The sequence below is a fragment of the Callorhinus ursinus genome, unplaced genomic scaffold, assembly GCF_003265705.2.
Source record: "Callorhinus ursinus isolate GAN/ISIS: 27379988/994484 unplaced genomic scaffold, GSC_fseal_2.0 scaffold110, whole genome shotgun sequence".
In the NCBI taxonomy this organism is placed as follows: Eukaryota; Metazoa; Chordata; class Mammalia; order Carnivora; family Otariidae; genus Callorhinus; species Callorhinus ursinus.
This window is the reverse complement of record NW_027397172.1, coordinates 231,660-246,612: the sequence shown is the minus strand read 5'-3', so window position 1 is coordinate 246,612 and position 14,953 is coordinate 231,660. Positions and strand designations below refer to the sequence as shown.

The 14,953-nt window shown below is 49.8% G+C and overlaps 1 protein-coding gene across 7 annotated transcripts in view; it reads left to right on the top strand.

Annotated features, from left to right (window-relative positions):
- The window catches only part of KLHL22 (kelch like family member 22), a 38,178-nt gene that overhangs the window by 6,307 nt on the left and 16,918 nt on the right, over positions 1-14,953 (top strand). For 6 of the 7 annotated variants that reach the window (XM_073889579.1, XM_073889578.1, XM_025857325.2 and 3 more), the window contains 2 exons: positions 9,499-9,664; positions 12,781-13,499. In XM_073889579.1, the coding sequence (XP_073745680.1) occupies positions 9,499-9,664; positions 12,781-13,499 (885 nt within the window). Of the gene's footprint in view, positions 1-9,498; positions 9,665-10,163; positions 10,345-12,780; positions 13,500-14,953 lie in introns of those variants that run through there. The other variant, XM_025857328.2, reaches the window with a different exon arrangement.

Here is a 14,953-nt window from a genome sequence, read left to right as displayed (position 1 = left end):
TTCCTTTTTTTTTTTTTTTTTAAGTAATCTCTAGCCAGTGTGGGTGGGGCTGGAATTCACAGCCCTGAGATTAAGAGTGGCATGCTCTTCTGAGCCAGCCAGGCTCCCCCCTTTTTTCCTGTTTCTTAAAAGGCAACACGCTTGACTTTACTTGTCCTGTTGCATTTTATAAAATGAATTTTCTATATCTTGGTATAAAACAGATTTTGTTTCCGTTTACTCTGGTTTCCCCAACATTCCATTTTGAGAAATTTCAGATCTGTGGAAAGTTGAAAGAATAATAGGAGGTACACCTGAATACCAGTTGTTACATTTTACCGTATTTGCTTTCTCTTCACGCACAAAGACATATACACACCTTTTTTAAGATACTGGCACTTTATGCCTTAATCTTTCAGTGTCCCCTCCGCCCCTCAGTGGTGTTCTTATAATGCTAACTAGAAGCCCACATGAGCCTGGTCATCAGGCTTCGGGTCCCTGTGGGTGCTGAGGCCAAGGCCGAGTGGTCAGTTGTGTGTACGCATTGTCCACACAGCCATGTGATGTGTGAGGTTGTGCCTTTTGTGCCCATTCCCTGGCCATCTTCCTTCTCATCTTTTTTTTTGGTTAAGATTGTATTTATTTATTTATTTGAGAGAGAGCGAGCACACACGCACATGAGCAGGCAAAGGGACAAGCAGACTCCCTGCTGAGCGCAGAGCCCCACTCGCCCCCAGTCCCAGGACCCTGAGATCATGACCCTAGTAGAAATCAGATGTTCAACCGGCTGAGACACCCGGGTGCCCCACACCCTCTCATCTTGAGGGCCTAAGCCTCTGACCTTCCTCCTTCCCCCCGCCCCCGCCCCCGCCCGTGGATTCTTGGTCCCTTAGGGTTTCTATGGCCTCCTTCATGACCCCATCCCAGCCATTGGCACATTGGGAAGAATTGGTGCCACTACCCTCGTTGCACCCTGGTAAGAGGAGGAGCCCCAGCCACCTGATTCCCATTCCAGCTCTGATTCTGTTTCATTGTTTTGTCTTCAAGTATTAGTTATAGTTCTCAGGTTTTGTTTTTATTTTGTTTTGTTTTAAAGATTTTATTTATTTGAGAGAGAGAGGGAGTGTGTGGGGGGGGAGGAGTGGGAGTGGAGGGGCAGAGGGGGAAGGAGAGAGAATCTGAAGCAGACTCCGCGCTCAGCATAGAGCCTGACGTGGGGCTCGATCCCACAACTGCGAGATCATGACCTGAGCCAAAACCAAGAGTCAGATGCTTAACCGACTGAGCCACCCAGGTGCCCCTGTTTTTTTGTTTTTTAGAGTAATCTCTATTCCCAGCGTGAGGCTTGAACTCATGACCCTGAGACAAGAGTTGCACACTCCACTGACTGAGCCAGTCAGGCGCCCAAGTTCTCATTTTTTTGATTTTAGGAACTATCAAGTGAAGTATTTCTTCATGGTTTAAGTACCTCCTGTTCTCCAGAAGGAGTTTATAGAGCGCATGACCAGTAGTGGCCTAGGGCAGACATGGCCAGGATTTCTTGCCTTGACTTTTGCTGTTACTCAGCAGTGCTGCCCTTCTCTGCCTTTCCTGCCCCGCAGTGTTATCTTCTGGGCCCAGCTGAGGTGCCTCTTCGTCTGGGGAGCTTTCTCTAGTTGTCCTGCACCCTTTCCCAGCCTCTGGCTTTCAGGGCTGGCTCCTCCCTTCAGGAGGCTGCTGACCCCTCGGGGATGGAGAGCTGTACGCCCTGGATCACCCTTCTCTTGGGAGGCACCCCCTGCAGGAATCCTCCTTTGGTGTATAGTCTGTGCAAGGTTTAGGCATTGACTAAACTGTGCATCTTGGGTTTTGTTTTTTTGACTTGTGGTAATAACTGTCCACTGTACCAATCTTTTGGCTCCCATGGCCCCCTCCTGCTTTGCCCTGTCTACTTCTTCTGTGCTCCCCACCCCTGTGTGTCAGATGGCACAAGTGTTCTGTCCTACATGTGGGCTCCCTGGGTCATATATCTCTCCCTCAGCTTTCATACTGTGAATTGTAAGATAGCTATATTCAACTCAATGCCCTGAGATTTTGAAAATTTGGATAAAATTGATGATTTTGTAGAAAGTATATATGGACAGAACTTCACCCCTGAAAAAGAAAGTTATATTCTCCACAAAAACATGAAGCCCAGACATGTCCTGGGGAGTTGTGCCTTTTATGACACAGACTCTGATGCCCTTTAAACTTGCAGAGCAGAGAAAGAGAAAGGAAGTCTCCAAAAAAAATTTTTTTTTCTAAGATTTTATTTATTTATTTGACAAACAGCACAGGCAGGGGGAGTGGCAGAAGGAGAGGGAGGAGCAGACTCCCCACTGAGCAGGGAGCCCAATGCGGGGCTTGATCTCAGGGGCCCTGGGATCATGACCTGAGCCAAAGGCAGACCCTTAACTGACTAAGCCACCCAGGCGTCCTTAAAACCCTTTTTGAATTGGTGAAAAAAGTTGAAGGCACCAGTTTATCCCTGCCCTCCCACATCATCTCCCCACCTCACCCCCCCCCAACCACGGTAACTATTTTTAAAAGTTCCTCTTCATCCATACACTGTTTCTTTTTGCAAATACTAGTCCAGCATTCTGAAACCCCCAAAGCCCTGCAATTTGAAAGTTGTTTTGTTTTGGGTTTTTGTTCCATTGTGTTGCTAAAATTTCGTAAGTGTATTCAGGGGGTCTCCTAGAGCTGTTTTTGTTAGTTGATAGCTGTCCAGTCATTAATTTTGTGGGGGGATGGGGAAAGCTGGGTTCTCCTGCATTGCCATTTTTTCCACGAGTTTTTGTTTTTTAAATTTTGGTCCAAATTTATTGAACTACAAAACCTGCCCCAAACTGATGTGAGGCTAATTTTACTTTTATCCTACTTAGTATATGTCTTTTACATTTTGCTTTGGAAATACTAAGGAGTTTGGATGTGAGGTACTGACCCAGACCCTGCAGGGGTGTGACATCATACATGGCATGGGTGCAGTGTTTCTCCAGTTGAAATCTCTTGAGTTCTGAAACATACTGGGCCTCCAGGGTTTGGACGAGGGATTGGGGTCCTGAACAAGCTGACGTAGGGAATGTTCCCCACTGTACGTCAGAGGGCGCTCATTGGACATCTGGTTATGATATCCTAGCAGCAGAGGCAGCCTTCATTCTGCAGTGTTCTGTGCTGTTCATGCCCTCCACTTACTCTGTGGGTACCCTGCTGTGATTTTAAGCACCTGATAAGGTTCACCATCTTAACTTTTTTTGTTAATTTATTTATTTGACAGAGAGAGATATAGCGAGAGAGGGAACGCAAGCAGGGGGAATGGGAGAGGGAGAAGCAGGCTTCCTGTCGAGCAGGGAGCCCGATGCGGGGCTCGATCCCAGGACCCTGGGACCATGACCTGAGCTGAAGGCAGACGCTTAATGGCTGAGCCACCCAGGCGCCCCCCATCTTAACCATTTTAAAGTGTGCAGCTGAGTAGTGTTAAGTGTATTCATGCTGTTGTGGAAGGGGTCTCCAGAACTTTCTCACCTTGCAAAACTGAAGCTCTGTACCCATCAAACAGCAGCTCTCCGTACCCCTCCTTTCGGCCCCTGGTAACCACCATTCCACTTTCTGTTTCTATGAATTTGACTACTCTAGGAACCTTTTATAAGTGAAATCATACATATTTGTCCTTCGTGACTGGTTTCTTTCCCTTAACATAATGTCGTCAAGGTTCATCCATGTTGTAGCATGTGTCAGAATTTCCTTCCTCTTTAAGCCTGAACAATATCCCACTGTGTGAATAGAGCACATTTTGTTAATCCGTTCATCTGTGGAGGGACACTTGCATTGTGTCCGCTTCTTGGCTATTGTGAATAATGCTGCTATGAATGTGGATGTACAAATATCTTCTTGAGATCCTGCTTTCAGTTCTTCTGGGTATATACCCAGAAGTGGAATTGCTGGGTTATATGTTAATTCTGTATTGAATTGAGGAACGTCCATACTGTTTTCCACAGTAGCTGTCACCATTTTACATTCCCACCAGCAGTGCACAAGCGTTCCATTATTTCTGTATTCTCACCAACATGTATTATTTTCTGGGTTTTTTGGGTAGTGGCAATCCTAATGGTTTTGAGGTATGGGCATCATTTTATTCTTTTTTTTTTTAAGAGTTATTTATTTTAGAGAGAGAGCATGTGCATGGGGGTGGGGAGTAGAGGGAGAGGGAGAGAGAATCTCAAGCAGATTCCACGCTGAGTGAAGAGCCTGACACGGGGCTTGATCTCATGACCCTGAGATCACAACCTGAGCTGGAACCACGAGTTGGACGCTTAATTGCCTGTGCCACTCAGGCACCCCAGGACATCATTTTAAAAGTTTTTCCACTTTTAAGTCTTTATTTTCTCATAATTTCAGTGTTACAGAAAAGTAGTAAGGCTATGATAAAGAATTAGGCATCCATTTTTGGTTAAAAACAACAAAAACAAAAGGAGTGGATGTATATTTTATTTTTCTTTCAACCCTTTTTCCCCTCCCTCTTATTTTAAAAGATGTCAGGGACACCTGGGTGGCTCAGGTGGTTGAGCATCTGCCTTAAGCTCAGGTCATGATCTCAGGGTCCTGGGGTCGAGTCCCGTGTCGGGCTCCCTGCCCAGGGGTGAGCCTGCTTGTCCCTCTCCCTGCTCTTGTGCTCTTGCTCTCTGTCTCCCTCTCAAATAAATAAATAAAATCTTTAAAAAAAAAAAGAAAAAGATGTCAATCCTATAGAAAAGCTGAAAGATCAGTACAGTGAACAGCTGTGCCCTTCACCTAGATTCATTGGTTAGCATTTTCCATATTCGCTTCAGAATAAGTTGTGGATATAACAGTTTATCTGGAAATACTTCAGTGCACTTCCAAGAGTAAGAGCCTTCTCTACTATATCTGTAATAACATTATAAATCTAAGAGCATTTATAGTCCTTCCATAATTTTATCTGATTCTGAGTCCATTGTCAAATTTTCCTAATTGTCCCCAAAATGTCATCTGTCTCCTTCCTTCTTCCCCTCTCCATTCAGGATCCAGTCATGGTCCACACATTGCATGGACACCCCAAAGAGTGAGTCAGTGTACCATAGAGCACAGGAAAGCACCCTGAGGGGGTGCGGGTGGAGTAAAATGTCTAGGAATAAACATAACGTGCAGGTGCCAGGTCTGTGAGCAGGTGACCTGCAAGATCTCCACAGAGACCCAGAGGCTGGCTTGTGGGATAGAAGAGCCGATCATGTTCATCACAAGGATGCTAGCTAGCTCTCTCCATCAGTCTGTGTGTGTAATGCATCCCCAATAAAAATACCAAGAGACCTTATGGGGGGTGGGGGATTACACAAACTGATTCTAAAGTCCAAGTTTTCAAAAGCAAGCGGTGGCCAGGAAATTATTGAGAAGGTAATAAAAGGAGACTGGCCCTCCCCTGCGGTCATACGTGTTATGGAGCTGTAGTAATCCAGACTGCTCCTGGTACCTGAGATGTGGGAACATTATTGGGAAAGTAGTGACTTTGAACAGACACCAGCCTGCCAGGAACTTGGTGTGTGATAAAGATGGCATCCCAAGTGGGGGAAGGTGATGATGGGGTGGCCCTCTTGAAAAACAAAGTTGCCCCTGGCCTCACGTTGTACCAAAATAAACTTCAGGTGGAACGATTTGTCGTTGTTGTTGTCAAATGATCCTTTATTGAAATATTTTCCTTTCTAGTTCTTTTTTTTTTTTCAGATTTTATTTATTTATTTGACAGAGACACAGTGAGAGAGGGAACACAAGCAGGGGGAGTGGGAGAGGGAGAAGCAGGCTTCCCCCTGAGCAGGGAGCCCGATGCAGGGCTCAATCCCAGGACCCTGGGATTATGACCTGAGCCAAAGGCAGACGCTTAACGCCTGAGCCCCCCAGGCGCCCCTCCTTTGTAGTTCTTTTTTTTTTTTTATAAAGATTTTATTTATTTATTTGACAGAGAGACACAGCGGGAGCAGGAACACAAGCAGGGGGAGTAGGAGAGGGAGAAGCAGGCTTCCCGCCGAGCAGGGAGCCGACGCAGGGCTTGATCCCAGGACCCTGGGATCATGACCCGAGCCGAAGGCGGACGCTTAACAACTGAGCCATCCAGGTGTCTTCCTTTGTAGTTCTTAACTAGCTGGGTATTCCTCTATACCACTGTTGCTGTCACCTATGATGTCATGTGCGTGGCAGCCATCAGCATTGCAAGCCACAGACTGGGCAGTCCCCAGGATCACTTAAATGGTTCCAGAGAGTGAGTTCTCTGGCTAAAGAAAGCTGCCGCATCTATCAGGCAGTGTTGATACTCTCAACAAAAGTGATGGTTTCACTGTGCTTAATGTTTTTCTGCTTCTTTCTGTCTCTTGGAGGTTCCTTGAGGGTTTTGATAATCAGGGCAGAGGCAAAAGGTGTGACCGACCACTTCACTCTAGGCCTATCTGTTCTGTGTGTTTGTTTATTTTACCTTATTTATTTTTTATTTTTAGGTTTTATTTATTTATTTGACAGAGAGACACAGTGAGAGAGGGAACACAAGCAGGGGGAGTGGGAGAGGGAGAAGCAGGCTTCCTGCTGATCAGGGAGCCTGATGCGGGGCTCGATCCCAGGACCCCGGGATCATGACCTGAGCTGAAGGCAGACGCTTAACGACTGAGCCACCCAAGGCACCCCTGTTTGTATTTTAAATTTTAAGTAGGTTCCAAGCCCAGCCTGGGGCTCGAACCCACAACCCTGAGATCAAGACCTGGACCTGGGTGTTTAACCAACTGGGGCCACCCAGGCATCCTGGGGCTTGTCTGTTCTGAATGGTCAGTTTCACTGTAATCCTCAGACCCTTCCAATCACTGGTTGCCTTGGTAATGTCATCACTAACCTTTTGTGGAAACGGTCCCGGGGACCAGTCTTGGGGGACAGGGCAGACATGGCACTGACTTCCCCACCAGTGGACCTCAGGTGTAAATAAGACTTTGATCTCATTGGGGCCAAACTTGGGTGGAGGGAGCGTGGTGGAGGTGGCTGGTGTTGTATGAACCTGGATTCAGGATGACCAAAGAGAGTTGCATCTCAAGTGGATCAGCAATTTTTCTTTTTTTTAAGTAGGCTCCACGCCCAGTGTGGGGCTTGAACTCAGGACTCTGAGATCAAGAGTCGCATGCTTTACCAACTGAGCCAGCCAGATGCCCCAATCAACAATTAAAAAAACTATAGAGGGTAGCATGGAGAGATTTTGTTTTAAAGATTTATTTTTTTATTTGAGAGAGTGTACACATGCATGCAAGTTGGGGGGGGTGGGCGGCGCAAGGGGCAGAGGGAAAGGGAGAGAGAGATCTTCTAAGCAGGCTTCACGCTCAGCACGGAGCATGACATGGGGCTCGATCTCACAACCCCGAGATCATGACTGAGCCAAAACCCGAGAGTCCGATTCTCAACCAGCTGAGCCACCTAGACACCCCCAGGGAAATGTTTTTTAATGTTACCTCAGAGGGACAAGCCTTTCCAGGTCTGGCATAAAACTTACAGGCAAAAAAGAAAATGAGAAATCTGCAATCAAAATAGACAAACTTCTGCATGGGAAAAACCATCATAAAATCAAAAGATCTGAGATAGAAAAAAAAAACTTCAGCTCATTCGAGAAAGGGCAGATTTCGTCAAATTGACAAGACAGAGTCTAATAGACATTGGACAAAGAATCTGGACTGTTTAAAAAAGAATATAGAAATGGCACTTTACAGGGTGCCTGGCTGGCTCAGTTAGATCTTAGTTAGATCTCGGGGTCATGAGATTGAACTCCTCTGTGCTGAGCGTGGAGCCTGCTTAGGATTCTCCCTCCCTCCCTCCTCCCTCTCTCTCTCTCTCTCTCTCTCTCTCTCTCTCTCTCTCTCTCTCCCTAAGGAAAAAAAAAAAGTAACCCAGGTGTATTGCAGCCGCAGGTTAAATCAACCGTGATAGCCCTTACTGTAAGAGGGGCAGCCCTATGTATACCAGTAAGGAGCCATTTCCAAGATGCATTGTTAAGTCAAAATGTAATGTAGAGTGTAAGGTACGTGCACTGCCTTTGGGTGTAACTCTGCCCTGGGAAGGGAATGGATGGCCTGGAGCAGAGCAGAGGAGGGAGGGCCAGAGGGAAACTTCCACCCTGTTGTAAATTTTAAGTCTTGTACTGATACATACATTACCTAGTTGAAAAATGAACAAAATGTACAAATAGCTACTCTGTCCTCTGTGTGGGGCTGTCATATTCAGCCCTGCTGTCTCCCCTGACCACCAGCCTCATTAACTGGCTCTCCTGGGGGTGCCTCAGGGCCATCTCACTGATGATGACTCCGACCTCGCTTGTCTAACCCCTTTCCTCCCAAGTCCCTGTCAGCCCAGCTAGCCCAGCTAAGGGCCCTGGTTCCTCCAGGGCTCTCCTAGATTCAGTCCTTCAGCAGGCTCTCTCTGCCACCGGGCCTTCCCCAGGCCTGCAGGAACCCTCTTGCCTGAAAAACCTGCTCACATCACCCTCCTGTGTAAAATTCCCCGACAGACAGTGCTTCATTATGCTTGACTTTCAATCCTGACTCAGTCTTGACCTGGGGGAAGCAGGAGCCGGCTCTGTTTCACCTGCTCACTTCCTCCTTGCCATGGCCTGGCTGCCTTGTGTACTGAATTCATCCCTGCCCCAGGACTTGAGCTCCTGTCTCCTCCACCTGGAATGCCATGCACTGGCTGGTGAGGGGCCACCCAGCTCTGTCTCAGCCTGTCCCTGCTCCTCATCACTCCCCCTGCTCTGCCTCTCCCAGCCGGGCGCTCCTAGATCAGATGCCCTGTTGTGCTTCTTTCTAGCATTTCCTCACTCAGAAATGCCTTTTTCTTTACTTGCTCTCCTCCCTAGCATCAAACTCCTTGTAAGTAGGAGTCTTAACCACTTTACTTGACTGTTAATCCTCTGACTTTAAATGGTACTTGGCATTTAGTTAGGTGCTCAGTGTATTTTGAAAGGGATGACTTTTATGACTTGTTTCCCATTTATTCATTCTTCCATGCATTCATGGCATGCTCTGGGCTGCTGCTGTTGTCCAGGAAGTATACTGTGGGTGCAGCAGAAAGCAAGCCAGACTTTGTCCCTGGCTCCAAGAGGCTCAGGGGCAACACCCTGCAGCACGTGAAGCGCAGACAGTGATTTCTAGGATGGCTGTCCAAACTTGCTCGGGAGCTGGTGGGCACCTTCCGTGGCAAGACTCCATGCTCAGAGTACAGAGCGAACCAGTGTTCTGTTGTGCACCGCTGCTGGCTCAGCCTGCCCCCTGCTCCCTCTCGTTCTGTGCAGCCTGGGCTGGTGCCCTAATTGATACAGATTTGCTCATCATGGGACTTGAACTCATGATGCTGAGATCAAGACTGGACCTGAGATCAAGAGTCGGACGCTTAACTGACTGAGCCACCCAGGCGCCCCTATGATTGGTACAGATTGATACGACAACACTGTTTCGTGTGTTTACTTTGCAGAGGAATGTTTGCTGGGGGATTGAAGGAGATGGAGCAGGAAGAGGTCCTGATCCACGGCGTGTCCTACAATGCCATGTGCCAAATCCTGCATTTCATTTATACCTCTGAGTTGGAGCTCAGCCTGAGCAACGTCCAGGAGACGCTGGTTGCCGCCTGCCAGCTGCAGGTGAGGCTGCCCTCACTCCAGCAAGGCAGACCCAAACCCAGGGGTTGATCCCCAGGTGTCTGCCGGGCAGTGGTGTGAGGGGCGTCAGCAGACAAGGCTACCAGGCAGCAAAGGAGACTGCAGGTAGGGCAGAAGCTCTCGGGTGGTGCACGGCTCCGCCAGCCCTGGGCACCAAACCAGAGCAGCTCTAAACGCCTCCAGGCCCCTTGCCCTCCGCTTTTCTGCTGGTTCCTTTCTTTCTGCCCGGGTCTCCCCACCCTGGAGAAGATCCCACATGTCAACATGTGGGCCAACCCCGAGGCAGGTGTGTGACATCCCATGTGCCCTGATGAAGCTGAGCTGCTCCCCGAGTTGCCCAGGCCTTTTCTGCGCACCCACCCCACTTGGCCTCGCCAGTCTTTTCGAAACTACTTTCCTTTTTGTCATTGAATTTTGAATACTTGTTTTCCTACAGAACTCAGAAAGTTTTCTGAGGCTTTGACAGCGTGACTTACGTTTTGGAAGGCTGTGTTACCTCGGTGGCGTTGGTGCAGTCACGCAAAGGCTGGGCCTGCACGTGCCTTTGCTTTCAGGAGCTGTTGTCAGATGGTCTCATCTGGCTGAAGAGACGTCTCATCTTACATTTGTTGAAAGTGAAAATGAAATGCTATGCTGAATTCATTATCCTGACCTTTTCTCAGGTCAGAACCCGTTTGGGGCCATCAGAAAAAAAGTTAGGAAAGCCAACCTGTTCAGGGGTGTCTGGAGGCCCCACACTGTGCGGCAGGCCCCAGCAATGCCCTGCGCCATCCCTCTCAGATGGGTGGGGGGGGGGAGGCCCTTGGCCTGTGCTTGTTGGGTTGGTTTGACCATGGCTTACCATATGCAATGAGTAGATGGAGTTGAGCCAGTGCTCCTGAGCACTTTAGTGCTTCTGAGGCCATTGTGGGGCAGCACGGGATGGGGAACCCCTGCTTTACCTCGAGCAGCCCAGCTTTTTGGGGTTTTATTTTTACATAGTGGGCTTCTTTGCAATTTTTTTTAAAGATTTTATTTATTTATTTATTTATTTGACAGAGCGAGAGAGAGCAAGCGAGCACAAGCAGGGGGAGTGGCAGGCAGAGGCAGAGGGAGAAGCGGCCCCCCGCTGAGCAGGGAGCCCGATGCGGGGCTCGATCCCAGGACCCTGGGATCATGACCTGGGCCGAAGGCTGATACTTAACCATCTGAGCCACCCAGGTGCACCCCCTGCAATGTTGTTTTTAAAGCAAGTTTTACTTGGTTTAACAGTTCCAAGTCCATAGGCACCAGGGTCATGTTTGTTCGTGTAGCCAGTGACCACATGCTCCCCATGTGCTGTGGCTTGCACTAGTTCAGGATCAGACTGTTCCTGGTGTCCCCAGAGACCTGGATCTGAATCCCAGCAAGACGGTCACCACAGGGTAATCCCCAGCAAGGGTTCCTTTCTCCGAGCCTCTCTTGGGGCTCCTGTACCCGGCAGGCCTGGAGTGATTCTTCTGTGAGCTTCGCTAGCAGAGGGCCCCCTGCTGTGACAATAGGGATGGGAAGGAGAGGGTGACCCTGTCCCCGGGTTTTTCAGGAGCTGCTTCTCATGCCCACTGAGGGCTGTTTGCTCTCACTTCCTCCCCAGAACCTGGTCCTCAGTTTCCTGGCCCACAACAGATCAGAAGTAGTATTTTAGGAAGAAGAGGCAAAGCAGAAGAGCCTGCTGAGGGAGAAAATGGGTAGTCGAGTGAAGACTTTCAGGACCTAACAGAGCCCTATAGGGACATTCCATCTGGGGCAGACACATGCCTGGCACTTTGCCCGTTTCCATTCAACCCTTAGCTAATGACCTGGCAAGCACAGAGTATCTTTAGAAGGAGAAAAAAATAAAGATAAAAAGATTTTAAACATTTATTAATAAGTTTCACATACCAGCAGAATTACTCTATGTGTACTGGTTAATTTGTTGATGATGAGTGAGGTAGTTAATGATGAGTGAGGTATTCCCATTTTTAGAGCAATTTTAAAATCCTGTTTTCCTAAACAACTTAGCAATGCCTGGGCAGCTTTCCCTAGAGCCCTCCTCTATCTCCTTCACCCTGCCATGCTCTGATTATCTAATCATGGGAGAGCCTCTGAGCCTGGGGCTCACTTCTCAGGTCCCACCTTAGCACTGTTCTATCTTACGCACCTTTCTTTTTTTTTTTTTTTTTAAGATTTTACTTATTTATTTGAGAGAGAGAGAATGAGAGATAGAGAGCACGAGAGGGAAGAGGGTCAGAGGGAGAAGCAGATTCTCTGCCGAGCAGGGAGCCTGATGTGGGACTCGATCCCGGGACTCCAGGATCATGAGCTGAGCCGAAGGCAGTCACTTAACCAACTGAGCCACCCAGGCGCCCCTTACCCACCTTTCAACCCACCAGTTCTGTATGATTGGAAAAGGGCAGGTGTCAGCCACCTGGGACCCGTGTGTTAGCCAGAGTCCTGCAGGGCTCTGCCCAGGCAGGACGGCTTCCAGCCTTTCAAGAACTGAGCGGAGTTCCCCGGAAGGGTGCTGGGCGAGCATCTGAAACGCCCTGCTGACAGTTCTTAGCTCATGGGGGGTTCAGGGCCCTGCTCCTGGGGTAGGGGGCAGGGCTGCAGCTTTGGCTGAGCCTGCAATGGGGGGTGGGTGGGAGGGGGAGAAAACAGCGGAAAATCTTGGAGAGAGCCTGGGGTCCCAGGTACCTTCCAGAGCAGGGGTGGCTAATGTGGTGGCCACTGTGCTGCTTCCTGATTCTCTGGAGATTCACTACTTTTGATCTGAAGGGGTCCGCTCTGTGCCAGATAGTTCCTGGGTACGGTCTTATTTTCACTTTATTCCTCTCTACTTATAGAGGAGGAGACCGAGGCTCAGAGCAGTTAAGAACATGCCACAGATCTCCTCCAAGCCTGGATTTAAACCCAGTCAGTCTGCAGTGAGCCCCAGTCGCTTCTAGAGTTGGGGGAGAACAGCTCTGCCACGCCTCCACTTCAGGAAGGGTTGAGGGGAGCGGGGGGGGCCAGCTGTAGCCCACAGCTGTTATCCTTTGTCCCCCTCACCCAGATGCCCTTCCCAGCCCGGGCTTGAACGGGGCTTGTTCTCTTCACAGATCCCAGAAATCATCCATTTCTGCTGTGATTTCCTCATGTCCTGGGTGGACGAAGAGAACATCCTTGATGTCTACCGGCTGGCGGAGCTGTTTGACTTGAGCCGTCTGACCGAGCAGCTGGACACCTACATCCTCAAAAACTTTGTGGCCTTCTCGCGGACTGACAAGTACCGCCAGCTTCCCCTGGAGAAGGTCTACTCCCTTCTCAGCAGCAACCGCCTGGAGGTCTCCTGCGAGACCGAGGTGTACGAGGGCGCCCTGCTCTACCATTACACCCTGGAGCAGGTGCAGGCCGACCAGATCTCGCTGCAGGAGCCCCCCAAGCTCCTGGAGACAGTGCGTTTTCCCCTGATGGAAGCTGAGGTCCTCCAGCGGCTGCACGATAAGCTGGACCCCAGTCCGCTGAGGGACACGGTGGCCAACGCCCTCATGTACCACCGCAATGAGAGCCTGCAGCCCAGCTTGCAGGGCCCTCACACAGAGCTGCGGTCGGACTTCCAGTGCGTCGTGGGCTTTGGGGGCATTCACTCCACGCCGTCCACCGTCCTCAGCGACCAGGCCAAGTACCTGAACCCCCTGCTGGGAGAGTGGAAGCACTTCACCGCCTCCCTGGCCCCCCGCATGTCCAACCAGGGCATCGCAGTACTCAACAACTTTGTGTACCTGATTGGCGGGGACAACAATGTCCAGGGCTTCCGCGCTGAGTCCCGGTGCTGGAGGTAGGCGAGGGTGCTGGGCTGAGACTTCGTCCGTGGGTGATGCTGTGGTGCGGGAGTTACAGCCTCGAGAGGCTGCTTGTGGAGTGGGTTCTGCGAGGGCTGAGGCACTAACCTTTTAAATTAATCTTGTGGCTTGTTGGGGTACACCTGTCTTATGGAGTAAAGTCCAGGCTAATTTGGAGAGTGCGGGCCACGATGAGGCAAGGACTGGGCATGCTTGTTTTCGCTCTTGTCCGCTTCTCAAACCCACTCGCTGTGGGTCACACACCCCGCTATCTTGTGGGTGAGGGGCTAGTTGTGAATGACTGTGCACTCGGACTGGCTGGGCACAGGGATCGGCCTCGGAAGGAGCGGACCGAGTTGCCAGGAGCACTGGGCAGGGCAGCTGCTCCTTCCATCTTGCCCTCTCCAGCTTTGACGTGTCTCATCCCAGGCTCCCTTTGCCCATCAGCTGTGCTCTGCTCTCTTTACCTCAAGCCCCTGGTGGAGGATGGCTTCCTGTCCTCCCTCCCTCTTTTGTAGTGTACAGTCCTCAGCCCAGGGGACCCAGGAAGCCAACGGGCATCGCTGAGCTTCATGCCAGATTTCATTACCCCTGCCTGCCCTGCTGTCAGTGATGTTGGCGCGCACGGGGTCCCCCGAGGTCTTCTGAGCAGGCAGTTTTTCAAGAGCGGGAAGGTTATTGTGATGTACTAGATATGTTTTTTCTATATGTTAGCTCTTTATACACGGTTCCTGGTTCATAGCTTCTAAAACCCTTGGAATTAACCTAAAAGGAGGGCACTGATTTTGTCTTTTGTTATGTTAACAAGAGAGTTAATGCCAGAGTGGCACCCCCAAGCGCCCTCCGTAGGAACTACACTCAGCATTTCAGCATCAAGTGGCCAGAGCTTCAAACTCTTATCTGTGACTCTGGAAGCCCCTGAATGTGAGGGGTTGCTGGTCACCGGGAGAACCAACCCCGCCCTTTAGAGGGTTGGAATTTTAGTCGCGCCCTCTGACCTTGGGGAGAGGAGAAGGGCCTGTGGTTGAATCAGTTGCCATTGGCCAGTGATTTAATTAACTGTGCCTATGTAGTGAAGCCTTCATAAAGGAGGGGGTTGGGAGAGCAACTACCCCCAGTAGTTGGAGGTGCCGGGAGAGTGGCGCACCTACCTGGGGGGGTGGCATGAAGCTCCCTGCCCTTTCCCCAGACCTTACTCTGTATATCTCTTCCTATCTGGCTGTTTCTGATTTATATCTTTTTATAATACACGGGTAATCTAGTAAGTGTAATGTTTCTCTGAGTTCTGTGAGCTGCTCTAGCAGATTAATGAAACCCAAGGAAGGGGGTCCTGGGAACCTCTGATATATAGCCAGTTGGTCAGAGGCACGACCTGGTGCTTGTGATTGGCATTCTGAGCTGGAGGGGGTCACTGGAACCTTCCGTTGGTAGTCTGTAGGTCAGAGGCGTA